The sequence below is a fragment of the Vicugna pacos genome, chromosome 20 (assembly GCF_048564905.1).
Source record: "Vicugna pacos chromosome 20, VicPac4, whole genome shotgun sequence".
Classification (NCBI taxonomy): domain Eukaryota; kingdom Metazoa; phylum Chordata; class Mammalia; order Artiodactyla; family Camelidae; genus Vicugna; species Vicugna pacos.
Window position 1 is genome coordinate 43,740,760 of NC_133006.1, and position 27,566 is coordinate 43,768,325.

The 27,566-nt window shown below is 53.8% G+C and overlaps 1 protein-coding gene across 3 annotated transcripts in view; it reads left to right on the forward strand.

The window, feature by feature from the left end:
- Positions 1-27,566, forward strand: part of EXOC2 (exocyst complex component 2) — a 119,286-nt gene that overhangs the window by 49,878 nt on the left and 41,842 nt on the right. For all 3 annotated transcript variants that reach the window (XM_072945794.1, XM_072945796.1, XM_072945795.1), the window contains 12 exons: positions 2,979-3,124; positions 3,256-3,337; positions 4,083-4,185; positions 6,230-6,348; positions 12,987-13,112; positions 16,440-16,564; positions 21,730-21,795; positions 21,950-22,107; positions 22,435-22,556; positions 23,429-23,490; positions 26,689-26,769; positions 27,027-27,086. In XM_072945794.1, coding sequence (XP_072801895.1) covers positions 2,979-3,124; positions 3,256-3,337; positions 4,083-4,185; positions 6,230-6,348; positions 12,987-13,112; positions 16,440-16,564; positions 21,730-21,795; positions 21,950-22,107; positions 22,435-22,556; positions 23,429-23,490; positions 26,689-26,769; positions 27,027-27,086 — 1,250 coding nt within the window. The remainder of the gene's footprint in view (positions 1-2,978; positions 3,125-3,255; positions 3,338-4,082; positions 4,186-6,229; positions 6,349-12,986; positions 13,113-16,439; positions 16,565-21,729; positions 21,796-21,949; positions 22,108-22,434; positions 22,557-23,428; positions 23,491-26,688; positions 26,770-27,026; positions 27,087-27,566) is intronic.

The following is a 27,566-nucleotide window of genomic DNA, read 5'->3' on the forward strand; positions in this document are numbered from 1 at the left end:
GGCTGTGCTGGTAAATGTTTAATGACTGGCATTCCAGAAGAGAAAGAAAGAGAAAGCTACCTGTAATGCTGGCGTCCCCGTGTGTTAAACTCCCACTGCGGCTGGTTTCAGGCCACAGAGCTGAGGGTCCTGAACACAAGCTGGGAAGATTTGGGAGTGATGCTCCTGGGAGCCGGGTGGACGGCTTGTCCCCCGCCCTCAGCCGAGATTCCAGCTGTGTCCACGCAGTGTGGGGCGTGGAGCCCCAGCGCCAGGCCTGGCTCTGCAGCAGGTGCTTGGTGACTGGTGATGACGACCTGCCCTCCCGGCCGCTCTCTGGAATCTGTTGAGAGAAATGAGACACACAGTAGGTTGCTCAGGACCTTGGTACCCTGGTTTTACTGTGAGTTTAAGCGTACGTGCTACAGTCACCTTAAATCTTACTCGGCTTGTGTATTCCTGGGGTGAGTTGTGTCGGGGTCTGTGGGGGAGCGCCTTGCTGCAGCCCCCCCGGCTCACATTGAGCGGACTCCACCCTGCGGTCCTGTCTCAGGTGCAGCGCAGGAAACAGACAGGAGAGAGCTTAGCGTTTACTGCGGTGGACGTGCTTGAAGCCACGCAGCGCCGTCAGAACCACAGGCTAGTCCTTCTAGACGCTGGCTTCTGGACAATCGTGGTTTTTCCCATCGTGAGGGAGTGAGGTCAGGCGGCAGGTGTGAGTCTGGTGAATATGCGGTGCTGGCCTGGCCCAGCTCTGTTGAGATGTGGTCAACACGCGGCCCCGCTTCTCTGTGGTGAGGCGTCTGAGCGTCACGGCGTCCACGGCGTCAGCAGCTTTGCGCCCCAGCACTGGCGGTCGGACCCCTGGCCCCACCTGCTGCCAAGAGGCACTTCCAGGCCTGGCGTCTGGGTGATGAGCAACGTATGTCTGTCTCTGCTTGCACGTGGCCCGGAGCCCGCAGGACCCTCCACGTTGTCCCGGCTGACACGGTGGGGAAGGCCACTGCCCTGTCGGCCCAGCCCCGGGGCCGCTGTCACTGCTGTCGGTGCTGAGTGTGCCGTCACCGAGGCCGTGCCGTCACTGTCCCTGCGAGATGGGGGACAGTCTTCAGGTGTGGACGTGCCCAGGGCTGCTCGGCATCGCACTGGGCGGGCATCCTGGAGGGGCGGGTGGAGGCTCTTCGGCTCCCGAGGGCCCTGGCCCTCTGTCCTCAGGCTCCCGCAGCGAATGCTGGCTCTTACCTGCTGCCACCAGGCTTGATGCGTTGCTCCCCCGTACTTCACTAACGGGCGCAGTCACCTAGTTACTGGAGTTGCGAACTCCCCAGACCTTGTGGTGATGCAGTGAAGTTCACAGCAGAACAATTTCTGGACAGAATTTACAATTTCATAACGTAGAGTTTTCCTGTGCATAAATTAAAATCCTCTGTGTATCCATTTCTGTGTAATAAATTATAGTTTTATAGTCTGTAATTTCATAGTTCATAGTAAATGTTTGGCATTAAATAATGTCTGTATTTGATTTAATTTTAAGTGGATTTTCTACCTGAACTTACTTTCACACTTTTTAGAGGCATTAGAATTACTAGTTGGTATTCTTCTATTACCTTTAAAATAAGATGAGAAAAGTCTAATTTTGAGCTCACACTTTTGCACCAAATTCCTTCACTGTCCAAAAAAAGGGGCTTGGGGATTTAACATCCGCAGCGCACACGTAGGTAATCAAACTTTTAAGAATATTCACGTGTCTATTCATTTATGAAGCCTCAATTCATGAAGTTTATATTTTTAAATGATAAAAACAATGCTTAATAATAATTTTCTTCCAAGAAAAATACCTTTAAGCCCTAATCAGATTTCCAGTGTTCGTTATTCACCACGATGTGGTTTGGTGCCAAGAAGGGAATTTTTGTTTCTCCTAGTAGAAACTTCGTTTTCTACATTAAATAGCACGTGGTGAAAACAGCTATCTTGACAAAACAAAGGTTTTATATCAGGCTTTTAAAATTTCAACAGAATTTAACCAGCAGTTAGATAAAAGTTACGTTCCAAAGACGACCACCCACGGTGTGGACCCGGGAGTGCAGCCTGCCCCCGCCCAGCGAGACCGAAGGCGTTTCTTCATCTTTGCTTTAAGTACAGTCACTGGACCAGAAAAATGTAGAAACTTTCATGAGCAGTGATCAGACGGCCAAAGAAGTTTATCTTTTTTCTCCCCTTTCCTTGCAGCTAATTAAAAATCATTCATAAGTTGAGAAAGCTTAACTATTTTTGTACACAGTAAACTTTGCTTTAAATGAACTTTCATTACAGTGATTCATATAGTTTGAGGTCTGTTAGGTAAAATGTGTATGTATTTATATATATGTGTATATAATGCCCAGTTTGCGTATCACGTTATTAAGAATCAGCTGATTTAAGAAATACTTACGATGGTGTGTTAAAGTTTATTTTAAATTGCTTGTATAATTTTGAGCCTGCTACATAGAGAATTTTACTGAGAAATAGGGTTAGGTCTATGTATTTCTTTTGAACAACTTTTTTTGAAAAACTCCTCCTTGTTTATTTTTATTACCATGGGTATGTAGATACCGAACCAAGAGAATTAACTAGTTACTTGTGTATGCACACGTGTGAATATGCGTTTTAACCTGTTGTCTGAATTAGTGAAATAACTTAAGGGGCCATGATTACTGTCAAATTTAGAAGAGCAGCTAAAATAAATGTAGGTTCGCAGTGGAGAGTTTATTTGGGCCTGGTGAGCATGGTTCTTCTTAATTGGATGCCATTCTTAACATTGAAGAGACTTACCAGGCAAAATGGAAGTTGCATTTTAGCAGACCGTAGAAGACCTGCGATGATGCTGACTTTCGGAAAAGTCTGTTGAGTTTTAACGTCAAGTACAGTAGCAGTCTGACGTTTTGTTTCTTTTGCCCAGTTACACATTTTCAGATTAAAGTAACTTTTTATCTAAGTTTCTTTTTGTCCTTTTAAAATAGGAGCAAGTAACACGGCGGACACGTTGTTTCAAGAAGTCCTAGGGCGGAAGGACAAGGCCGACTCCACCAGGAACGCCCTCAACGTGCTGCAGAGGTTCAAGTTCCTCTTCAACCTCCCTCTGAACATTGAGAGGAACATTCAGAAGGTGGGCGCGGGTCCATGTGCCCGTGGTCCTAGGTGCCAGCGGTTTTAAAGAGTTGTTAAGATGTTTTTATCTCAGCCAAATTTCTTCGTTAACTTTACTGACAGTCTCCAAAATGTTTCTTTATTTTACAGGGTGATTATGATGTGGTTATTAACGATTATGAAAAGGCCAAGTCTCTTTTTGGGAAAACAGAGGTGCAAGTTTTCAAGAAATGTAAGCTTTGTTTATTACTGTTTGATTTTCTGCTTCATTGTAATAGGAAGAATGTGGAATGTATTCTGTGAAGAATGTTCTATGCGTTTTAGTTTTTGTTTACATGGTGCTCTTTCTCAAGTGTGAAGCAGTCACTTCAGAAGTAACACGATGGCTTTTCTCACTGAGACGGAGTGAAAGCCGTGGGGTAGCTTAGTCTTGAGCGTTCTTTGCCGCTTGTTAATCACGATGCGATTAAGAGGTCTTTTTTGCTGGAAAGAATTAATTACAGATATTTTGTAGAGACAGAAACTACATTTTAATCTTCTCTCTTCAGAAAGGCCAACATGTTTATGAACCCTAGCTCTACGTTAAAGTAAACTAAACAACTTTTCACATCATCTCTGAGGCCAGAGTCACAGGAGAGAGAAAAGCCTAAAATGCCCTGTAGGAGTGCCTTCTGGGCCGAGAGAAAGGGCACAGGGCGTGATTATGTTTGTAAGTGAGGTCCGCGAGGGCTCGGAGAGCTTAATTTTGCTTTTATTGCGGTAGATTTATGGGCAGTGAAGTGCACAGACTTCCACATCACAGGTCAGCGAGCCTGCCAGGTGCTCACGCCCTTGGGCCCACACCCAGGACAGGGTGTTCTCACCACCCCGGAAGGTCCCCTGGGCCCCTTCTCAGCCAGCCAGACTACACGGAGGCAGCCACAGTTCTGCTTTCCGTAATTTGACTTTAAAGTTGTCATTCTTTCCTTCTTGAATAGACTATGCTGAAGTAGAAATGCGGATTGAAGCTTTGAGGGAATTACTTCTGGATAAGTTGCTTGAGACGCCGTCGACCTTACATGACCAGAAACGTTACATAAGGTAACCCTTCTGCAAGGATGTTGATGTGTGACACGCATCCAGGCGGTACTGGATACGGCGCGTACTCCTAAAGCTCATTCTGGGGGAAGTTGGGAGACGGATGGAATGGTGAAAGGGCAGAAACTCAGGGATACCCAGTGAGGACACCAGAATCCTCTGTGTGCTGATACATCCGGGAGCGCTCACGCTGGAGGGGCCAGAAAAGCCTGCCCGTTGGAGGAGGAAAAGCAGCCTCACGCCTTCCCCGCCCCGCAGGGCAGGCAGGGCTCCCAGACTGGTGTCCACAGAGGGCACACGGGCGGGTGGGTCGCCAGGCCCCTGGGGTGGCCGTGGCTCGACAGCAGAGAACATTCTGAAAGCTTCTGGTCTTGAGGGGGAGTGGGGATGCTTGAGGAAAGGAACAGTCAGAGTCAACGTAGTGGACGCCACGGAAGGGAGCAGGTCAGGTCCCTGCACCAAGGCAGGACGGGCACCACTGGGACAACCTGAGCCCGCAGGACTTCCAGGACAACAGGCGCACCCTTCTTCGTAAAGCTCTCCTGACGTAATGCCCATTAATGAGACGATGGAAAGACGGCTGTGACTAAATTCTGCAGGGACCTAGTCAACATGCTGAGGAGACTCGGGATGTTAGAAAGCCCTCTTGCTGTCGTGTGGGAGAAGGGGCCCGTGTGACAGGCCCTCTGGGCCCGCTCTGCAGCGCAGAGACCGAGAGGAGGCAGCCTCCCTGCCTCCCTGGAAGGACGCTCCGCGCGGTGCCGCAGCTGCAGGTCTGAGGCCGCCGTGCGCGTGGCAGCATCTGGGGGCGCTGCTTCAGGGGTCTTTGCGGGCAGAGCAGGTCCGCCTGAGCAGAAGGCCCGGGCAGATGCCCCAGCAGGGGGATAAACCTAGACACTGTGTGCTGTTTGCCGTACTTAGGTTCCAGAGGAGGCCTGCATGCGAGGCAGTCTGGCTGGGTTTCGTGCCAGCAGCACGGCACCTGTCCACCTGTGGCCTCCTGCTGGGGCCACAGTGGTTGACTTGTCTCCCCTGGCGGCGGCGGAGGGAGGCCCCACAGGCACCAGCTTCCTGTCCGCCTGTGGAGGGAGGCGGGGCAGGTGCACAGTTCCAAGTGGGTGCCAGCTCTCTTCTCGGTGCTTTGTGTATTGCTGGCTTGTCACCCAGTGCTCCTCCTGCAAGTAGCTGCTGACGGAGAAGTCGAGTGAGGAGGTGCCGGGTCCTGGAGAAGCTGGGTGACAAGCCGTCACAGCGTGTGGCCGCTAATTAGCACGTGTCCTTGAGCAAGACTTTGACCCCTAGACAACAGACCGCTGTGGTTTAAGAGTAATTTTCAGACAATAAATCCAGCTTTTGAAGTTTATTTAATTGTATTTAACTTGTCATATTTATGTGTTTCATAAGGGCTGAGTTTTGAGTAATATTTAGCAGAAAATTTTCAGCTGAAATCCGTGAAACTGAAATTGTCTATCCGGGTTTGGATATTATACAGAGACTTCAAATATTTTAAGAACTGTTTTAAAGTAAGAAAAATGCCCATCTATACTGCATCTTCTAGAGGAATGTTTTTTTCTGAACTGGAGTCTGGACCTCAGAGGTCTGTGTTTGCTGCCACCAGACCCCTCGCAGCACGGAGGCCTGGGCCGTGTGGGACGCGGGGGCACACTGCCACCTGGCGGCCGATCTCACACCAGAGAGGAACGGAAATGCCGCCGAGTAGCCTGCGGCTCCTGCCTGTTCTTTCTCTGTGACAAGGGGGAGCTCTTGCCGAGGACCTGGGGCCCTGGCAGGTGTCTTGTTCTCTTGGTTGTCTGTTTATAAAGTTCTGGTTTTTTAATGCAGTTTCATTGTTTGTTAATTGCATGAAAGAACCTGAAGTGTGCTCCATGCAGAGTGAGCACTGAAGACTGGCGCTGGCAGGGCCTCCTAGTTGGCGGAGTTCAGATTCCTTAAGAAGGAATGATTGTCACACATGCTGGCTTTCCTCTTGTCCTCATCCTGGCTGAGTGGCAGGAGCCACGCGCTCAGCCTGTGCTTGCTGTTCCAGGTACCTGAGCGACCTCCACGCCCCGGGCGACCCTGCGTGGCAGTGCATCGGAGCCCAGCACCGGTGGATCCTCCAGCTCATGGCCCACTGTAGAGAGGGCTGCCTGCCGGACCTCAGAGGCAAGCCCCCCTCGCCGGGTAGCCGCACACCTGAGTGGGTCCCTGAACAGGGAGGGAGAGCCCTTCCGTGTGCCTGGCCTAGGGCCACCTGGCAGTGTGGGTGAAGGTTTGACTTGGGGAACGGTTAAACTCTCGTGGGAAGTGACTGGATGTTGAGAAACGGTAACGGTCGTCTCAGCGAAGACAAGTACGCCACGATCCCGCTGGGCCCCCGGCTCCGGGCTGTCCGGGGGACACAGTCCCGCTCTCGCCCAGGCTGTGGCCGCACCCAGGGAGGAGTCAGGTTCTGAGGGAGGAGGGCGTGGTGGGGCTGGTGTGGGGCGCTTCTCCTGGGGGCTGCACACAAGCTGAGACCCCGACGGGGGACGCATCCCCAGGCCGACTGCAGAGAGGCCCCGAGGTGGGTGTTGGGGGAGAGGCGGCCAGGCCTGGACGGGCTCGGTGCAGGGTCCGAACTTACCCAGAAGGGAAGGACGACTCTGCTTCTCCAGTGAGTGGACGGGAGGAGGCCAGGCCGGACACAGGACGGCACGGGGCCGCGGCAGGGGAGCAGAAGCTGCTTCCAGAGCTCCTCAGGGCCTGCGCCCTCAGAACATGGTGGTACAGCGGGAGGAGGACAGGCTCGGTGGTTCCAGGGTCTGGCTTGGCCCCCGGCTGGGTCGGTGGTTCCTGGTGAGGGAGCGTCGAGGGGCAGATGGTGTTCCCTTTTCCCCAGAAAAGGGTTGGTTTGCAGTTGGCTGCCATGCAGGTGGTTGAATTTAGAGAGCGCGTGGTCACCCAGGAAGAACAGGAGAGAAGATGTAGGCCAGAACCCCAGGGGTATTTATAGGGCTGGTGGAGGGGAAGGCTGCAGAGGAGGAGGGGAAGGCGGGCCGGGGCCAGGAGGGGAAGCAGAGCCGGCGAGGGTTTTGAGGTGGAGAGCCAGACAGAGAGTGGTCCTTTAGACCTGCACCGCGGCTGTGAGTGAGCTTGGCAAGTGCGATGTCGGTGGCCGGAGAGCACAGGTGGATTGCTCAGTTAGGCCTGGGACGCTTCCGGAGCCCCAGGAGGAGAAAGCCCAGCAGTGCGAGCGCGGCCCCGGCCCAGGGCGCGGCGGGGCGCGGCCTCACCTGCAGCTCAGCCTCGTCATGAGTCCGCCGGCCTGGATCCAGGTGCATTCTGGCGTGAGCCTGTTCTCTTCTTGTCTCAGTGTTCAGGGAAACCCAGATGCCCCTTTCTGATGCCACATCCAGATTCTTGTTATCAATTGTTCCACAGTCTGAGGGAGTGCAATGACATCGGGTGACGTACATGGACTGAGGTCTTGGGGACCTGCAGGGCCTCATGTCCTGTCTGCTGTCTGCTCCGTCAGGCAGGACACTGCCTCACTGCCTCACTGCCCACCGCGGTCCCCTGGGTGCTCTTAAAGCTGTCAGCCCCCAGCCTTCTTCCCATCCTTCGGATCATACTAGAATTTCCAGTGGTGGAGTCCATGCATCAGTGCCTCTTAGATTTCCCAGGTGACTTGGGGACAGCCAGGACTGGTGGCCAGCGTGGTGGAGGTGTTCGAGGGACCGAAGTGCAGTGGTGAGCAAGGCTGCCATGGTCTCCGACCTTCAGAGCCCGTGGTCTGGTGGGAGAGACATAGACTTAAGAACGGCATAGTGTCTTCTCGTCACGTGAGTGACCGTAACAAGCACTAGGCCGCGTGGCGTACAGAGCCCTGCCCCTGCCTGTGTAGCCAGAGAGGCCTGGGGGGCTTCCTAGAGGAGGCGATGTTCCCGCTGAGTCTAGCTGAGGAGTGTCAGGTGTCCAGATGGAGAGTCAAGAGACGTGGTCCAGACCCCACTGGGTGCTCAGTGAGTGCCTCCCACCCACACCGCTCCCCTGAAGGGGCTGGTGCTCGTGGTGGCAAGATCCGAGGTCCATCAGGGGCCCCCTACGTAGGCTTACAGGAAACAGTTGACTGGGTAGTTTGGTTTTGAAAATATTTGAATTTCTGGAAAGTGTGTGTAATTTATGGAGACAACATATAGGCCATTTGAAACTGGAGAAGTTCCAGGAAATTTCACTTATCTTACTGTCACATCCACACCTGGAGGATCTGATAACCAGTGTTCCGTTGTTAAAGGTCTGACTCTTTCTTGGAGGAGAGTGGAGGCACACTTTACCTGGTGGATTCCTCCTCTGGCACCTTGATGTCATGTGTGCATCCAAGGCTGCTGAGCACCAGTGTTCTGGGGAAAAGACGCTCGCGGCTGTGCGGTCGGAGGCCTGCCTCTTCCCTCCCTCTGAGCAAGCTTGTTGCAGAAGTTGCTCCGGCTGTGAAGTAACTGGAGGAATGTGCGTTAAATGGATCCTTTGCCTAAAGTTACTTTCAGAAGTGGTCTTTTTCATTAGGAACTGAAAATAGTTTCTCCCTCTTTGAACGTACTCTACGAGATTCCATGAGAATACAATGCGAATCTCCTAAATCCACCAGCAGAGCTGCAGGTTACGGTCTGATCGTCCGCTGACGTTCGGCTCCCCTGTTGCCGGCCGCCTCGGCCACTCTGACTGGCATACCCACCCAGTCCTGATGAGGAGGGGGCCTCTTGATTGGAAGGTTGGTGTGTTACTTTGAGCTCACATCAGAAGGAGTGTGTATTACTGCATTTTGGAGAATTCCAGACGTGCTTAAAAGCACCAAGGGTGGTACCACAGCCTCACGTGCACCCGCCAGTTTCAGCCGTCTTGTTCACCCGTCCCCTCCTGTGTCCCACCGCCCTGAATTACCTGTGAAGCAGGTCGCAGCATTTTATCCATAATCATCTCAGTATGTGATTTCCAAAGACAAACATGCTTTCTGAAAACGGTAACCAGATACCATGGTCAACACCTAAAATGTTATCAGCACTTTCTTAGCACTGGCAGGTGTTCGCTGCTTGTCAGATTCAGGAGCAGTGTAGTGTCCCCAGTGTCCTGTCAAAGACACTGACACTAAGTGCACAGGAGACACAAGGCAGTGATGCTGGTGGAGGCGGCCCTTGTGTTTCCGGGAAGTCCTGCATAAAAAAGCCCCGTTTTTCTGGGATCGGTGCCAGCACAGACGCAGGAAACATCTGTACGCAGGGGCGGGGCGGACGGTCACGTCCTGGGAGCTCTGCGCTGGGTCTGCTCTGGTAGTGCCGCGGGGGCCGGGTAGCTAGTGCCTCCTGGGAGACACCGGGACACACAGCCCACCCTGCGCCCTCCACCGTGGAAGTTCTCTGCAGCCCAGAGGTGGTCTTTTGGTTTTTCTAAAGGGGGCAAAGATGGGGAAAAAACAATAAAGATGAACATTTTAAAAACTCATCTTGAAAGCACAAATGGTCTTGGAAGAGCCTGAGCTGATTCACCACGTGGCTTCTCTTCCCCGTGGGAAGCTACCACCTTAGAAGAGGTAGCTCTTAGAATTCATCTCTTAAAATTCCTGTGGAATGGGGCCAAAGTTAGACTAAGTCTTGAGGTTTCCTGCCAGGAACGCCTGTGGCTTAACCCCCTGCCGACATTCTCAACAGGGATCTTAAAGGTAGTCTTCAGAGGTGTTTTTTCCTTTGCTCTGAAAATGAATTTAGTTCTTAAAACAGGTGCTGGCTGCGACTCTAGCCCCGGGAGGAGTCCGTCTGCTCTCAGCTGCACTTCACAAGGCCTTCCTCCCAAAGGCCGCACGCAGCTGGAGGAGGTGCCTTTGCGTGTGGCTCGAGGTCCCTTGGAAAACTCAGAGGTGACGTGTGGCACCTGAAAAGCGCTCTGGACCTTCGCAGGGCGGCTCTTGGAGAGTATTAGGAATAGACGCTGAGCCGAGCACCTGCTTTCAGTTGCTTCCGAGATTGAGCAGATTATGAGAGTAATTACTTGCTGAAAGAAAATGTTTATCCAACGGCCTTACGATATAGAAAGGCTGTGTTTTCAACTCAAGCCTGTAAATTGTGTTTTAAATCTATGTACCGTTTGGTGAATTTACACAATATAGCCTAAGTATATTTTTTCTTGATGTATAAACAAGGCAGCTGTGACCTTTTCTGTAGATAACAGTGGGGGTAACACGTAGCTAACTATGCTCCCACAGTGTGGGGCCAGCTGGCTCCGGGGCCCAGAGTAGGTCCTGGCCTCCCCGAGGAAACCAGCGGCAGACTCGCTGAGTTTTCTGCAGAACCACACACATTTTCTGTGTTCAAAGGGCAGTGAATATGTTGTTATACGCGTATTTAATATTTTACTAAAATTTATAATGAGATCATACACTCGGAATGTTCTTTTATCAAGTTTATTTTCTGGAGATTTAGAACAGTTTTTCCCCTGAGTGTTTATCTGCCAGCATGAGCGCGTGACGATAGGAGCTGATCTAAGCAGAAGAAAGGGCGTGGCTGGCACCGCAGGAGCAGGAGGGCGGTGGCCGGGTGTCCCCACCTCCCCCGTCCCTGCCGCTGGGTCCTCTGTCCTCTGGGCGGGGCGCGCCTGGCTTCCCCGCACGCTGCTCCTCCGGTCGACGTCAGACAGGCAGCACCTCCGAGTACTCGCGGTGCGCTGCTCACTTGCTTTGAGGTGTGTCGGCCGAAAGCTCGCACAGAAGACAGGAACAGTGCGTGTTTAGAGAACCGGAAAGGGCCGCCTCCTTCATCAGAACCTTCGGAGGAACATTTTCAATTGAAGCGCGCTCTCCTGGCACCTTCTGCGATAAGCGTTCACATAAATTGTAGGGTTTTATGTAGATGTTTAATGTGGCACGGAGTCGGGCACGCTTGCGTGTGCTTTTAAAGCATGTCAGGAACCTGGGGTCTGCCTGTCTCCTGGTGCTGCAGCTGACAGCAGTAGTGACTGCAGACTTCAGCAGAGAGCGTCGTGAATCACTAAAGCTTTCACGTGCAAACTCCTTGACGTAGAAAAAAAAATTATAAAAACATTATTTCTTCACGTTTGCATTTTCTTACCTCTGTCATTTTTCTTCCTGTTTTAAAACGCTGCATTGTGTTAAGTCTTAGGTTCAGTGTTTCCCAGAGTAGAAGTGCGTGCAAATAAAGCGTTCAGCCCCGCGGCTGGGACACAGCCGGCGTCTGTGGGATTCTGTTCCGCTGAGAGCTCTGTTCGGACGGTCTAGTGTCTGTTTCTGCGGTAGGGTTCGTGTGGGTGCTGGGGAGAGCCCTCGAGAGCATCCCCTCCATGGCACTGTGCACTGTGTTTTGTTTGTGCCTTTATTTTCTGCCTCCACCACCAAGAGCAGGCCCTTGCCCGTTACCCGTCACCTTATTCCTGGCGCGTGGAGGGGTTCGGGAAGACCCGTCTATGTTACTGAATAACTGACATTGTCAGTGGCATAAAATTATTTTTTAAATGGGTTTCACCTTTTGCATCTGGAGACAAAATCTATAAGCTTCTAATGTGCTAACAAGTTGTAAAACAGGAATCGAGTTCTTATTGGACACTTTAGTGTCAGTCACTTGGTCTATTTTGTGGGCGTTATTTGCAGAAGCTCCAGTGGCTGTGGACAGAGATGTAATAGTTGGTCCTTTGCCCCAAGCAGGTCGAATTCTCATTGAAACCGCCAACGAGCAGCAGGCAGCAGGCAGCAGGCCAGCTAAGCTGTGTTCTTTCTCCCTGAGGTCGGAGGGCAGAGGGGGCAGGTGGCCCTGGAGCAGCAGGGAGGGCCTCGGGGAAGCTGAGGTGCGAGTTTTAAGGCTGGTGTTTACGGGGGTCGGAGGGGGGATGCGGCGAGCAGGAAGTGGGGGGCAGGGGGCGGGAGCCATGTTGTCGCTGTGTCCTCTGCGCATGGCTGCTCTGCCGTCCGAGTGTACTGAGTGCAGGTGTGGAGATCTTGGGAGCTCTGCTGCAGAGCTCAGCGTGCTGGTCCTGGCGCCTCTGCCGCTGACAAGGCCAGTGCTGCCCGTAAGGCCAGCGTCTCACTGACTGGGTTAGCAGCGTGGGGTTCCAGTCCTGGTGGCTCTGCAGAACCCTTTTAGAAAAAGTGTCTCCTGTTCTTAGACAGTTTGGGCTGGAATTCTGAGGGTTTTCAGGAAGCCTTCTGAGGCGAGAATCGAAAAAGCAGATGTCAGTACTGTTAATCCTGAGCAGTGAAGAGAGTTTCTTGACAGTAGGGAAATGCTAGGCTTCTGGAATATTAACATTTTGGGGTGAAAAGGACCCAAACTAGGTGGCTGACATCAGGAGTAGAAATAGGGAATCAAACCCCACATCCCAGGGAAGGAAATCACGGCGCTTGGAGATTTAACTTTTTAAGGGAGAAGTCAGGGATGTAAGTCTGCTAACCAGAGAGAGTCAGAGCTCCGTAACCTCCTTTCCAGGTGCCAAGCTGCTTTTCAGAAGATGATTTTTCATCCTGATTTTTACGTTTATAGAATCCCCTCCCCCAGTTTTGCTGAACATTCATTCTGAAGTGACTTGAAAGTTCCCTGCACGGTTTGTCTGTCTGTGAAGCCAGAGTGACCAGTTGAGCCCCCTAAGTCTGTCATGGTGGGGATGACTTGCAAAAGCTAGTCAGAGAATATTCCTGATTTTACTTTGGTAAATGCCTGATTTAAAGGACTAGGACAGTTGAGCAAGAAATAACTCAGAGAAGCAGCGCAGTAAGTCACCGCATGGGCTTCTGTGCAGAAGCTAGAAACGGCGCCTCTCTCTTCCAGGGTCGCCAGGCCTGCACGGCGCCGCGCTGGAGCTGGACGGGGACTCGCGGCCCTCCGTGCTGGGCCACCTGGGCCAGACGGCGTCGCTGAAGCGAGGCAGCAGCTCTCAGCCGGGTCGCGATGACAGTAAGTGTCCCCCTCTCTTCTCTGAGGTCTGTCCTCCAGCAGGTGCTAGCGCTTCCTCCTGGAAATGCCCGCCAGCAGCCGAGTCGCTGCTGCCGGGCATGACCCACCGCCACGTCTCCTGCTCACTCAGCAGCCACCTGGTAATGAAGTTTAAATGGTTAAGTGCATATTATGTTGTACATTAAGGAAGTGCCATTAAAAAAAAAATCACTGGGCACAGGTCAGTGTTTACTCAACATATTTGGTTGAAGTCTAGTCTTATTTTTTCTGCAGTTGAATTTTTTTTAACGTGCTACAGAAAAAGTTTCCTGAGAACTCCTTTAGGGTGAAAGTTGTAACAGAAGTTAATTTGTGTAGTCAGTACAGAAGACTAGTAGGCGCCTTTTTAGTGAATTTTAGAATTTGGTTTGGAAAGAAAGGTTGGTTGTTCATTAATCAGAAATTAATTGCTAGTCATTTTCCTGAGCTGGAGCAGCTCAGGTGTAGTCGCCGCGCTTCCTAACCTTTCTGAGGCTGCCCTTCATCTGCTGTGTGCATCCTCCCTGCGCGAGACACAGGAGGCGTCGGCTGTGACACGTCAGTGTTCTGGCTGGGTGCTGCAGGCCACCGGGCCCTGTGACGTCAGTAACACACCTGAGGAATGCAGACACAGTCAGGGAAATACCTCACTTCGTGTTCAGTTTATTTCGCCACACTTCACGTTACTCTTTTAAGTACTGGAGTAGCGATCTTCCCCTAGGTTGCATGGATACCTGTGAATAAATGTCCCTCGTAAGCACGGCTTAAAGTCAGATGCCTCATGTGTGCTCGGTGGGGGGCTTTCGTAGCTGTCAGTCTTCCTTCTTCTCGTCTGTCCCCTTCTCCACCCAGCCCCCAGCGCCAGTCTCAGCGCCAGAAAGAGCAGAGCTGCTTGCTCCTGTCCATCGGGGAGCAGGGTCCAGACGCAGCCAGGGTCTGACCCTGCAGTGCAGCCCATCCGAGGCCCAGAAACAGGCTTCCTTCCTCTCACGAGTGGGGTGACACGGGAGGTGTGGAAGCCCCCCCGGCACCCCTCCCTGCCCGGTTCTGGAAGGCGTCATCACGTTTAGAGGATCGGGGGCTGTCATTGCGTCAGCTGTTTTTCTGCTGCACATCCTCTCCTGGAACCCCAGCTGCGTGTGTGTGAGGCAGACTGCCCCGCAGACGAAGAACTGCTCCCCGCCCGCGTTTTTTCACTCCCTGATGCGCTGTGGAGTTAATTGCCAAGACTTCAGCTTCTCTGGTCTTGTGTCTGCCGTGTCTGAGCCAAAGGTCTCAGATACGTTATTTTCCACCTCGAAGTTCCGTTTGGTTCTTTCACCTGTCTTCACTTCCTCTCATTGTTTGCATGGTTTCCTTCGCTTGAACGCTGTCCTTTCGGGTTGACGCTAACCTGGCACTGGTGGGTCTGTTGCTCCTGACAGACTTTCTCCCTGATCCCAGCTCGCGGGTCTCCTTCCCCGCCCTTGGCTCAGCGGGTCGTGTTCTGTTGCGCAGACGCTGTGCTGAGTGTCGGGTTTGCCGCTTTCCTCCGAAGAGGGCAGGGCTTGCTTCCCCAGTTACTTGCGGGGAGTTTGGTTCGTCTGGGGCCTTGGCGGAGCAGCTGGAGCCTGGAGCCCTGCTCCTGAGTGTCCCGGGCGGTGGCTGAGGAGGACAGGCCCTCTGCTGCCCGGCCGCCTCTGTGCCAGGTCCTGGGGCTTTTCCCCACGCGGTTCCTCCTCCTTTCCAGAACTCTCCCGGCAGCGTCCGCTCACCCCCCTCCTTGAACTCCTTCTTGCAACTCAGAGAGCTTTGCGTGGGCCGCTCTCCGCAGGCAGAACCCGGAGCGCGTTTCCCTCGTGGGGGACGCGGTCCTGTGCTGCCGCATGTCCAGCGTCTGTGTGTTTTCCCCCGTCTTCGGGCTGTTCGGGGCTGGAGGTTCAGGGCAGTAAGTCAGGTTCAGCCCCTCTGAGGTGATGATTGGAGCCTGGAGCAGCACGAGGGGCGCTTGCAGAGCAGCAGGGGTGAGAAACGCTGAGGGAGCTCGGTGACTTTGTGACCAAAGCAGAGCTCTGTGATCCGGAGATAGCCTGCGTCCTGATTGCTGCTGAGCTGTGTTGGACATCCCTGCCCGGTCCCCTGGTTCTTCCCACGGGCCCTGGGAGGTGCCTCCCGGAGGCGCTCTGTCCGTGACAGAGCAGGTGGGAACTGACTGGGACACGCTGGAGTCAGAAGAGAAAGTGCAGAGTCGTCTGGAGTTACACTGATCAGAGCTGGGTGTCGTAGACTTAGAACGGGGAGGTTCAGAAGGGCTGGAGGAGAGGACTCGTTCCACGCGCACACACGTAGGTGTAAGGCATCTGCTGGTGACAGAAAGTTCAGACTGGAACCTGAAACTCAGAAGTGCTCTCTGTCCCTGTGCAGGAGCTGCAGGCGCCGTGTTCCGGGGGCCGCAATGACTGAGTGCCTGCAGCTCCACCTGGCCGCCCTGCGAGGTGGGTGGGGGTGGTGGGATGCGGGCGGCGGGTGGGCCCCTCGCTCACACTCTGCATGTTTTCTTCTGACCATATATTGTCTGCTGAGAAAACTATTAAACCTTTTGAAGTAAGTAAAATCCCCCCCCCCCACTAGAACATCAAGAAGAGTAATAGTAACAAAGCTTTGGCTTCGGTGTGCTCGAAGGGAAGCCAGCCGGTGCTGACGCAGGGAGGTGGGTCCCGCCCTGACCTGGCCTGGGTGCCGGCAGGCCGTGGGGGCCAGGAAGCCGGCGCGGAGGGAGGAGTAGCCCAGAGGACGGAGAGGCTGGGGGTGCTTAAGCCCCGGCTTCACCGTGCACCCTCACTCCCGTGGATGGGACGTCTACAGGCTTCTCTTCCCACTTCCCGCGGGAGCTGCGTTTAACCACATGTATCCCAGGAGGCGAAGTGTGTTATTTTTTCTTAGATCTCTTTGTCGTGGGAGGAGGTTTTCATGACATGACTGTGCTTGAATGTGCTTCTGTGTGATAATTCGATTTCTTACGGAATTCCCAGCGTGTGGGGTGGGTGGTGCGTTTCTGATGGGTTGCTCTCGGCCTCAAGGTTGGCTACTGGCCATGGGGCAGCCTGTAGCCTGGCTTCTTGAGGAGAAAAACAGCAGCGTGGGGACAGCGAGGTTGGGAAGCCCCTGCCCATGGGATCGCAGCCCCTGCTTCCTGGGCACCCTCCAGGCCCTCCGCGCTGGCCGTGGGGGCGGACGGGGGGCGAGCTCTAGGCGGGGAGCAGCAGGCTGCTGCGGCAGATGATGGTTCTCGACTTGGCGTCGCTAATAGTGCTTTACTCTTCCCCGCAGCGTGGAGGGACAGGACCCCGCACCGGGTGGCCTTTGTTGAAAAACTGACCAAGCTTGTCTTGAGTCAGCTGCCCAACTTCTGGAAGCTCTGGGTCTCCTACGTCACCGGAAGTCTCTTCAGCGAGGTGCGTGTGCAGACGCGACTGTCCGTGTGGCTGGGCCGGTGTCGATTTCTGGTCTCACAGGTTTTGATTTTGAAGTGACTTTTTTAAAACCTCAGAGGCCCAAAGCCCCTGAGTGTTATCAGATACTCTAAGTTGAGTTGGAAGCACTGTGGAGCCCCAACACTTAGCAGCTGTGCGGCCTTGAACAAGTATTAGCTGTTCTGGGACTCGGTACCCTCGACTGGAAAGAGGACGCTGAGGGTGTCTCTCAAAAGGCAGGCATGAGGACTCGGCGAGAGAATAAAAGATCCTGAATTTGGGATAATGCCTGTCAGGCCAAAGTGTGGCTGACGCTGCTGTGCGCTGCCTGCGAGCAGGACAGACATCACGCCTGCTCGCGGGGCTGAGTGCTGTGGGGCCTCCCCCTTGGAGAGAAGCTGGAGGTCCTGCTCTCCTGCCCGCATGGGGCAGCCTGGGCAGTTGTTAGACGCCTTTGCCTTTCCACAGCCTGCACGCTTCCTCGCCGCCCTAATCCTCCTTAGTTGGTAGTGGACAAACCGTGAACGTCAAATGATGACTGGCTTTCGTGTGTGGCACGTGGGGTGGTCTCTGGTGCCCTGACAGGCCCCCAGTCCTGGAACGCGGACTCTCAGGCCCTTCGCCTGGAGCTGCCGGGGATCCCGCCGGATGTCGCGGACGTGGAGACTCCCACTGACCAGGGCTGGGAGGTGGGGTCCTCCCGGGGCCACTGCGTCTGGCAGCTCAGAGCTGCGTTTGCCCTTTCACCAGTGACACCTCTGCCATTCAGGACCCCTCTTCCTTGACAGAAAGTGGTAGGTGCTGGCGCTCAGGCCCCATCCGGTCTCCTTGGCCCTGGGCGTGTGTTCGTGCTGCTATGAGAGGAGTTTCCACCGTCTCTTTTCCGCTATGCCTGGGAGACCCTAGATGTTTGTTTGAACACAAGGTTGGGTATCTGAACGACAGAATTTGCTTGGTCCATGAAGAACAGGACAACAACAGCGCGTGACAAACAAAGTCCTTCGTGCGGAAGAGTCTGCCTCTTCAGCCGGAGTTCACTGTATTTTTTTCTTCCCTTAAGTTCAGCCATGTCGATCACTGATATGTTCAAGTATCGTAGCTGCAAACGGCGTGCATCACAGCTCTTTTCTGTCCACTGCGCATCACCTGGTGATGAAGGGCGCTGTCGGAAGAGAACTGTGCGGACACTCCGCCTTCCGCAAGACACGTGAGGGCTTGGCCAGCCCTGCGGGGCGTGCAGGGTGCTGGCCGAGGACAGGCACTCTCACGTCTGTTGTCGGGTGTCCTGCTCTCAGACGTGCCCAGCAACCCCTGGCTTTGTTCATCTCAGTGGACGACAGGCAGCCCCTGGTGTGGAAGGGCTGGGTTTCTTGCCTCTGATCCTGTGGGGACAGCCCCCCCCCCACTGCGGCGCCGTACCCATGCCATCTGCTCCCTCCAACCCAGACCTCTGGAGGCGGTGGGGGGATGCTTGGGACAGCCAGTGTCACAGCAGAAGCGTCCAGCGGGGCCTCCAGCGGAAGAGCTGCCTGTCTGCCCGCCCCCCGGCGGCCTGGGGGCAAGTGGGCTGAAGTCACAGTGTCTGGCAGGCAGGTGGGAATGTGCCCTGATTGTTTGGCATGGTTACTTGTCCCAGTGTCTGAAAGGTCCTTGGCCTGGCACATGGCAGGTGTTTTGTGAACAGTTTGGTAGCATGGAGAGACCCAGGCCTGGCGCTAAGCCGCGTCGGGGGTCACGTCTAAGGCCCTTGGGAAGCAGATTTTGAACCTAGTTTTGTTTCCAGCCAGTGTCTTTCCTTCCAGGCAGATCGGTTCCGGGAGGTGGCCACCACACGGGGACAGCAGCGGCCTCATCTTGAGTCTTTCCAGGGTTCATAAAATCCCTGAGGGTTACTGATCTGGGATATGTTAGTGAAAAAAGAATGTTTTCCTTCATTACAGGTCATACCTACTCGTGGTAGACAAGTAAGGGAAGCATTTGGCTGCAGATGAAACATAAGTGAGCTCCTTCAGGGCTCGGGGCCGCAGTGGCACCAGACAGGCTGGATATGCCTTTGGAATTCCCACCTGTTTGTGTCCATGAGCTTTTCCTGAAAGTTGAGAGTGACAGTTACTGAGTGTAACTCACCCCACAGATTTGGGCGTGTTTCTAAACTGGCTCCCCGCTCCTGAGAAGCTGGGAAGGGTGCGGTCCAGAGACTTGGTGAGGGCCACACCCGGGCTGTTCCAGGGACTTGGGTGGCTGGTCCTTAACCTCAGACGAGAGAGCTCCGTAATGTTTAAACACAATATATGTGCAACTTTTCATTTTTCTTGTTATGAAATATTGTTTTATTTAGAGTTCATCTGTTGAAAGATTTGGATGGCGTTTTCAACAGTTTGAAAGTAGTCAGTTCTTCAGACCAGTCAGGGCCACGGGAAGTAACACGTGTGAGTCCAGACGGTGAGGTCTGGCCGCTGGTCCCACTCGGAGTAGCTTTGGTCTCTGTGTTCAGCACGGGGCTGAGGTTCGCAGCTAGGGGAATGGCCAGCAGGGGTTAAGACCACTCCTTTAGATGTATCTTAAATATAGTGTATTTTGAAGTGAAAACTTTAAAATATCCAAATAATTTTTAAACATGAGGAATCCACGGTTTAAGACGTATAATGTATAGTATGTAAATTTAAATGTACTTTATGTTCCAAAACTGATTTTTCTTTTAAAAATAGGGCCAGCCTTACATAGTCCAGCATGTTGGAGATGCTCGGCTCGTCACCAAATTAAAGCAATAAGTAGCCACTTTTTAACGGGGGCAGGGGCACGCCTTGCCCCGGTTCCCCCGCCCCACTCTTCCCCGGGCTGGGAGGCCGGTCCTGGGAGGGTGGAGACGGCTGTGCCCAGTAGGTGTCGCTGTGCCCTCAGCAGCATCTGTTTGGTGGGCAGAATTGTTCTGCCAAGTTTCACCTTAATTTTGGTATGAGGTTTTTGACAGTTGATTCTCACTGTTTTCTTTGATTCAGAAATGTTTCACGGAACAAGCCCGCTGTGTAGAAAGTTCCACAGTGGCTCCCGTGGCAGATACGGCCAGGAGAGACCCCTCTGGCCGTCAGGGCACTCAAGGGTTGTGCTGTCCTGACCCCAGGGGACAGAATGCGCCCGCAGTCAGGGTCAGCGATCAGTCGAACCCGTGTGGGGAAGCCGCCGAAAACCCCAGCAGGACGCGTGGGGACCGGGGTGAGAGTGTGGGTGCTCGCCCCTGTCCCCACACCTGCCCTGTGCCTCCCTCCATCTGGCTATTCCTCAGTCACATCCTTTTACGATAAACCAGTGATCTAGTGAGTAAAGTATCTTTCTGCGTTCTGGGAGCCACTCTAGCAAATTGACTGAACCCAAAGTGGGGGAGGGTCGCGGGAGCCTCCAGTCTGTCGCCGGTTGGTCAGACGCGCCGGTGACAACTGGGCTTGCGATTGGCATTGGGGTGGGGGCGCCCTGTGGGGCCAAGCCCAAACCTGTTGGGTCGGACACCGTCACTGGGGGGGCGGTGGGAACACCCTGCCTCCCGCACCCCTATGTTGGACTTGGGTGCAGAATCCAAAACAGGAAGGCATTCAGAATTATACTTGAAGCCCTGAGATAGATTAGTGACAGAGTAAAGAGGAAAAGCGCCTACGATCGAGACCCGACGGCTGTCCGCCTGCTCTGTAACTGGCCTGGTCCCCAGCGCGTGGTGTCGCGTCTGAGCCTCACAGTCACTCTCTCAGGGCCACGCGGACGGTGGTCCCGGCTCCGCCTCCTGCCCGCCCTGCACACCTGCTGGAATCACACTCTGGGGCTGTTTACCCCGGGAGCCCCTGTGGCTCTTCCGTCCACCGGCTTTGGGCCAGAGCCCATCAAGCTCCCCTAGGCTGGCGTGGCATCCTCCTCCCTGGCCAGACCCCGGCAGGTGCCTCTGGTCACTTCTCACTGCAGCTCAGTTACTTCTCATCAGTCTCTGTAAATCCTGGTGTACGAGGAAGTTTCAGCGTTGTTGACCAGTGAAATTAGGAATTTGCTTATTGAATTATTATTGTGAGTTTTGGGTTAGTTTTTTCAAAAACTATAATTTTTTCAAAAGAGCATCTATACGAAGAAGTAAATGATATAAGCTGCACCGCTTAATATAAATCTTTGGAATAAGTGCAGATTAGCGCCTCCAGGTCTCTGTGTGCCGACCACGTGCCTGGGTGTCGGACACTCTGTTGGAAGCACTCAGTGGCCCTTATCCTTCCCTTCCTCGCTCATGCTTGCTGTTTCTCTAGCTTGGTGTGAAGTGCAAAGAACATAACTTGAAGTGTTTTAGAATTAGCTTGACGTCAGCGCCGTGCTCGTTTATAGCGCAGTTGTTCCTAACTTGGAAGTTCTCCGTAAATGGCAGCTGGTATGTCACATTGATGAAGCGTCAGAGCTTTCTTCTGCGTTGTGGCTTTCTGTTGTGCTTCCTTGGAAGGTGTCCTAAGCCTGCTCTTCTAGGCCGTTGTATATAGTGATACTTAGTTGTAATAAACCGTAACTGACAGCCAGGTGGACGGATCTCTCTTGGTCAGTGTCGAGTGGGCTCGCACACACTGCTCCAAGGAGAAAGGCGAGCAGGCTAGGGCACTGGAAGACACCCCCTCCTGAGTGAGGCTCTAAGCCCCCTGGAGGAAGGGCAGCGAAGGGCACTTTTTAAAAACAGGGTGCCGGCTCTGGGGCTTCCGTTCGTGACCCTTGTCGGGGGTGGGGTCCTAGGATGGCCAGACGCCCTCCAGGGGCTTCTCTTCCTGTCCCTCCTGCGGCAGCCCAGCGAGAAGGCGTGCCCGCAGGCATGCCCGCAGGCAGTTGTAGGTGAGAATGCCTGTGAAATTCACCTGCAAAAACGGGCAGCTCCAACTTCCAGCTGAGGTGTGTTTGGAAAGTACACTTGCAGGTGTGAGGGAGACGAGCCGCTTCTCATCGGAGCAGGAACGGCTTTCTAGGCAGCCGTCCTTCGGTCGGAGACCAGGGTTCCTCTAGTCAGGTTGTAACCACTTCTCACGCTCTTTACGTACAACAGCTAAAGCGTTTCTTATTTTCATGCATGATTTCTTAAGACAACTAACGTGTTTTACTTTGTTTTATTTATTTATTTATTTATTTTTTTAATTTTTAAGACTGCTGAGAAGTCAGGCCACATTGAGAGATCGAAGAACGTAAGGCAGAGACAGAGCGATTTCAAGGTACGTTGCGTGTCGGCTTTTCTCGGGGTCGGCCTTCTCAGCCAGCGTCGCGGGGAGGCTGGATCTGCAGTCAGACTTCCGGCTTGTCGGCCGACCCTGCAGTCGGCTGACGGAGGTGGTGCCTTCACCGCTGTGCTGCCCGTCCGTTGTCTAGAAGATGACGCAGGAGGTGGTGCACTGCCTGGTGCGGCTGGCCCGTGGGGCCCTGCTCCCGCTCAGCGCCGCGGGGGCCGGCGGCCGGCAGCTCGGGGGCGGGGAGGCAAAGGCCGAGCTCTCGGGACAGTGGCTCGCTCACGCCATCCAGACCCTGCGGTAAGTGCGGGCTCCTTCTCCCGGGACCGGGTCAGTCCTGTGCTGTCTTGGGGGCGAGGGAAAAACATACTCAGGGTGGGATGTGGTTTTTAATACACTCGACGAAGAGTTTCCCCGTCCTGGCGCGCGCGCTGTTTCTCGCGTATCGTCTGACGACTAAGACGTAAGCCTTGCTGGCGCTGTCTCCTGACAGTGTCTCTGTGGTGCCATTGCCCTGCCGTGGTCTTCCATCCATGGGCGCTCAGCACGGTGCCGCCCTCCCTGAGTCGGGGGATCGCTGCCACGTCCCGCTCCGCCCCCGTTTGTTTTGTGGTGTTTGTCTCGCAGGCTGACGTACGAATCCTTGACCGCTCTCGAGATTCCTAACGAGCTGTTACAGGCGATCCAGGACCTCACTCTGGACCTCCGTGTGCGCTGCGTGGTGGTCACGCTGCAGCAGGCGGCCGAAGGTACGCTGAGGAAGCTGGCAGCTAAGCTGGGTGTACTTGGAAAGCCTTCACGGGTGTAAGAGCACCTTCATGTTCTTGTTAACGTAAAGTAGAAAAAGAATGCACAGTGTATATGAATGTGTTTAAAGTATGACACCAGTTTTGAAAATACATTTGTACGTTAGAAATACCTGTGTGAAAGCAGAGGAAAGACGAGCAGTTTCTCTTTGCAGCAGAAGCTGAGGTGACGCTTGTCTTCTCTGTGCGCGTTCGGCGCTTTCAGGATCTTGTGCAGTCGTAAGCAGTAAAGGTTAGCTTCACGCAGCGGCCTTCTGGGGATTGAGTGTTTTCAAACACAGGCAGGACCGTTGTTCCCAACGGCACAGGCCCTCCTGTCTGAACCCAGGACTGTCGCGTAGGAGGGGCGGCGCCGACGGGCTGGGCAGCGTCCTGCCCTGGGGTTTGCACAGGTGGCGCCTCCCCTCCCAGTGAGAGCCGCGCTGTCGCTCCTGGGAGCGCGTGGGACTTAGCACGGCCCAGACTGTCCATCAGAGGTCTCTGGGGAAGTGTGCTCTGCGTCCTGTGTCGTACACGTGTCGGGAGTTGTTGAGTAAGTACTGAGTTGTCCACAGTTGTCACTGACTGAGCCTAGCCAGCACTCTCCAAATCGGGCCATGCAGTGGAAAATTTTATTTACATTAATATTCTGTTTAAAAAAATCCATAATACACATTTAAGTCCTTGAGTCCACCAGAATTATATTCTGTCCCTGCTCTTGTACAACTTTTGCACAGACCTGTGTGCGACAGTTAAGAGCTGCAGCCTGTGTGGATCTTTCCGACGGTCGGTGAGACAGTGACAGTAAGGAGGCCCGTGTGCTTCTTTCCCTGTAGAAATAAAGCGGCTGCCGGAGAAGGAAGACTGGGTTGTTGACAGCGAAGGCCTGACTTCCCTAGTAAGTTTAAATTCTTTTCAGTGATTAATCATTAGTGTCTCTTATCTTCGAAATAATGACTTACTATGATAATGATGGCCGTTCGCTCTCTGCTGCAGTTCTAAATAGTTTCTGGAAATAGAAAAATAGACTTAAAATTTTCCTTCTCAGAGGCAGTTTTGCTTAACACTGACTACATGTTTAAAATTAATAAAAACAGTGGGTTTCCTTTAGCGTGATCTTTCTTCATCCTGTAACTCTTGTTATTTTTTGTTTGCACTACATTTTTTTAATGTAATTCTAAGTTACCTAGCAGCTTGAATTTGGGGTTCAGTGTGTGTGTGTGTGTGCTTGCACGTGATCCTTGCATGTCCGGGTCCAGTGTGTGTGTGTGTGAGAGATCCCTGCACGTCCGGGGCCTGGTCTACACTCGTGAGATAACAGCCACATCTGAGGTGGTTTGTTTGATTACATTAGATAAGCCCCTTCGAAAGTGCTTTGAAATGGTTACCGTTGAAACCTGTTGTGATCAGCCTAGAGTTCGCCTGTAGTGTGTAAGGAACTGTAACCAGAGTAGCTGATTTTCGTGGTTTGTCTCACACAAGCCAGGGGGCCAGACTGGCTGTGCCCTGTGGATGGTCTGGCGTCAGCCGGTGTGCCTGTCGTGGGCTGTCGTTGGAGACGTTCGCCAGCCCGTAGACCTGAGGGTCTGGGCGTCCTCTGAGTGGGGGCCCGGGAGACGCCGTGTCGGGGAGGGCGAGTCCCGGCTCAGGGTGTCGCCCGGCGCCCGCCGTCCGCCGTTGGCTGTTTCTGAAGTGCTCTGACCGAGCAGGGGCATCGCCCCACGGCTGTCAGTGCCCTGGCACACGTCTTAGCGTCTCCGTGCTGCGCGGCCCTGTTTGAAGGGGGAACACTTCTTTCCCCGTGGGTCCCTGTCAAGTCGCTGTGGCGCAGCTCGTCAGACAGCTTTCTTCTTGTGTCAACAGCGCTTCCTGCCTCTTTCCGTTTGGATAATTCTGAGCAAGGCTTTCTTTCAAGCGGTCAGAATGCTGTGTGGTAACTCCTCGGTCCGCTGACGTGCGTGACGCGCTGAGGACGTGCAGGTGGTGCCACCACTTCCTTTTCAGGAAAATGCGCAGCAGCTGCGTAGACTGACGTCCAGTCTCACTGGACGTGCCCGTGGGCTCTGCCCCGCATCGGCAGAGACGCTGCAGGAAGGCAGTCCGGCTCAGGTCCTAGCGCACAGAGCGTGGATGGCCATGCGTGAGCGTCGCGGTCCACTTTTACTTTTTCAGTGTCGTAGACTTTCCTGCTTCTGGGGTGGGCAGGCAGGGGCCCGAGGCGTCTGACAGGCCGCTGGCTACTGAGATACTCCCTGAGCAGGGCAGTGTCATCCTCAGCCGCTCCCACCCCCCCTTTTTTTGCACTGACACTTCAAAGTTTTTTTTTTTTTTTAGGGGGAAGTAAGTAGGTTTACTTATTTAGTTTTGGAGGAGGTACTGGGGATTGAACCCAGGACCTTGTGAATGCTGAGCGTGTGCTCCACCACTTGAGCTATGCCCTCCGCCCTTCACTGCTGAGTATTCTTTACGGGCCCTCTGCTGGCTCTTGAGTGCAGTATTAAAAGGACATCGAAGTCGGGGTGCTGTTTTAGCTTTCATTAAGCCCAGGTACCTTTTTGTAAGAAAGTAAACTTATCTTTTTGGGGGGGGTCGGTTTTGCATATAGGTGTCTTTTTTTTCTGTTTGATTTTTTTTTCCCTGAACTCTTTTAAAACTGGAACTGCCATATGACTCAGCAGTTCCACTCTGGAATATCTGGGAAAAAAAACAAAAAAACTAACTTGAAAAGATACATGCGCCCCAGTGTTCACAGCAGCATTACTTATGGTAGCCAAGACATGGAAGCAACCTAAGTGTCCATCCACAGATGACTGGGTAAAGAAGATGTGTGTGTGTGTCTCTCTCTCTCTGTCTCTCTCTCTCTCTCACACACACACACACACACACACACACACACACACACACAGAAGAATACTACTCAGCCATAAAAAAGAACAGCATGTTGCCATTGGTACCACATGGATGGACCTTGAGAGCGTTATCCTAAGTGAGATAATCAGAGAGACAAATACTGTATGTTCTCACTGACATGGCATCTTAAAAACACAACAAACTAGTGAACATAACGAAAAAGCAGCAGACACACAGGTAGAGAAGAAACTAGTGTTTCCCAGTGGGGAGAGGGCAGGGGCTGGGGGAGGTGCAGGGATTAATAGGCACAAACTATTAGGTGTAAAATAAGCTACAAGTGTACGTTGTGCAACACGGGGCGTGGAGCCAGTGTTCTGTAACTGAGTGGAAAGTAACCTGTAACACTTGCAAATCACTACATTGTGCGCCTAAAACTTACATTGTACGGCAACCATACTTCATCATGAGAGAAGAAAGAATCACGAGAAGGCAGGAGTGCACAGGAAAGGGTGCTGGCCGCAGGCTCTGCGCAGAGCGGTCACCAGCTCGAGCCTGGCCCCGCTCCGCGCCCCAGGGGCCCATCCCTGCAGGCCCTCTGCCGTCCAGGCCAGCCCACCCCACCTCCTGTCTCTCCCTCGGCGCTGATTCTGGTTCATTCTCCACTTATCTCTGCACTTTTTTTCAGTTAAAAGTGACGGGTTTGTTGACCCTGCCCTAGAACTCCACGTCTGTGCCCGGCGGGGGAGGCCTGCAGTTAGGGCCAATCAGACTTACCTCAGAGGCATTTGTTGGATGTGTTTTTAAGCTTCATTTTCAGACTTGATGTTTGTAGACTGTGGAGACTTTAGAGTGACCAGCCTCCCACAGTCACCATTCCTGACATCCATTGCGTTGATGGGCCAGAGGCGGGGAGGCCCGGGAGACAAGCCCGTCCCAGAGCATGCCCTGCAGGGGCCTCTGACACGAAACTCTGGATGTCTGTGCTTTATCCTGGCGTTTGCCTCCCAGGAGGGTAGACTTTTGAAGGTAAATTTCAGTTCTACCCAACTCCTGTTCTAGTTGAATTAGACGTGCTTTCAACTCTCAGGACTTCAAGTACATACGCGGAGCCTGCCAAGTCCAGAGCTCATGGCGAGGCTGTCTGTGTCTCGGGTCCTGTCCAGAATCTGGGAAGTGGGAGCCTGGGCCCTGTTGGCCTCTGCTGGTGTCTGCGTGCCCAGCACTTGCTCTGGTCTGTCTCCTGCAGCCCTGCCAGTTTGAGCGGTGCGTGGTGCACACCTTGCAGTCGCTGAGAGGGGTCCTGGAGTGCAAGCCCGGAGAAGCCAGCGTAAGTGCGGGGTCAGCCCCCCGGGGGCCTGGGCACCTCACGGGGCGCAGCTGCGGAGCTGCTGCCCGGCACGTCTCTCAGGCCACGGTCACCGGCGTGGACGCGCCGCCGTGACCTCCTCTCCACTCCCGTCCCCTCCAGAGTCTGGATACCCGCTGGACGTGATTTTCCAGGGTTAAGTGTTTTGTATGGAACTTCATAAACAAACAGGTTTCTTAGCTAAGTACAGAACTTTCCACCAGAAGTCTTCCTTGCAGGTCTTCCAGGAGCCTAGGACCCAGGAGGAGGTCTGCCAGCTCAGCACCAACATCGTGCAGGTACTCTGGGGGGGGCCGGGCGCCCCGAGGCCCGCCGCAGCGCGGGTTAGTCCCTGCCCCGTCCCAGGGTGCCCCTCGGGTGCCGTGTTAGACGTGCGTTCGCTTCTCTTGAGTGCACGTGGTTTATGGTAAATAAGCGCGAGGCGAGAGTCCCAGCTTGCGCTCCTGTCTGCTCCGCTCCGCTCCGCCCTGCTGCGGCTCGTGGTGTCAGCACGGGTGCAGCGCCGTGACCGCTGCCTGCGCTGTCCTAGACCGTGGAGTTCTGGGGACCAGTGCCTTGGGCACACGAACAGGGTGAGCGAGCACGTGGGTGAGTGGGGGGAAGGAAGTACACTCAGGACCTCAGGGCTGTGTCAGAGCACAGGCACTTTAAACTGTCACGTAACGTGGCGTGTGCTGGGCTGTCTCCCCAGCTCTCACACACACGCAAGTGCCTCTGTGTGCGGGGCAGTCAGTACATACCACTGACAGGACGGACAC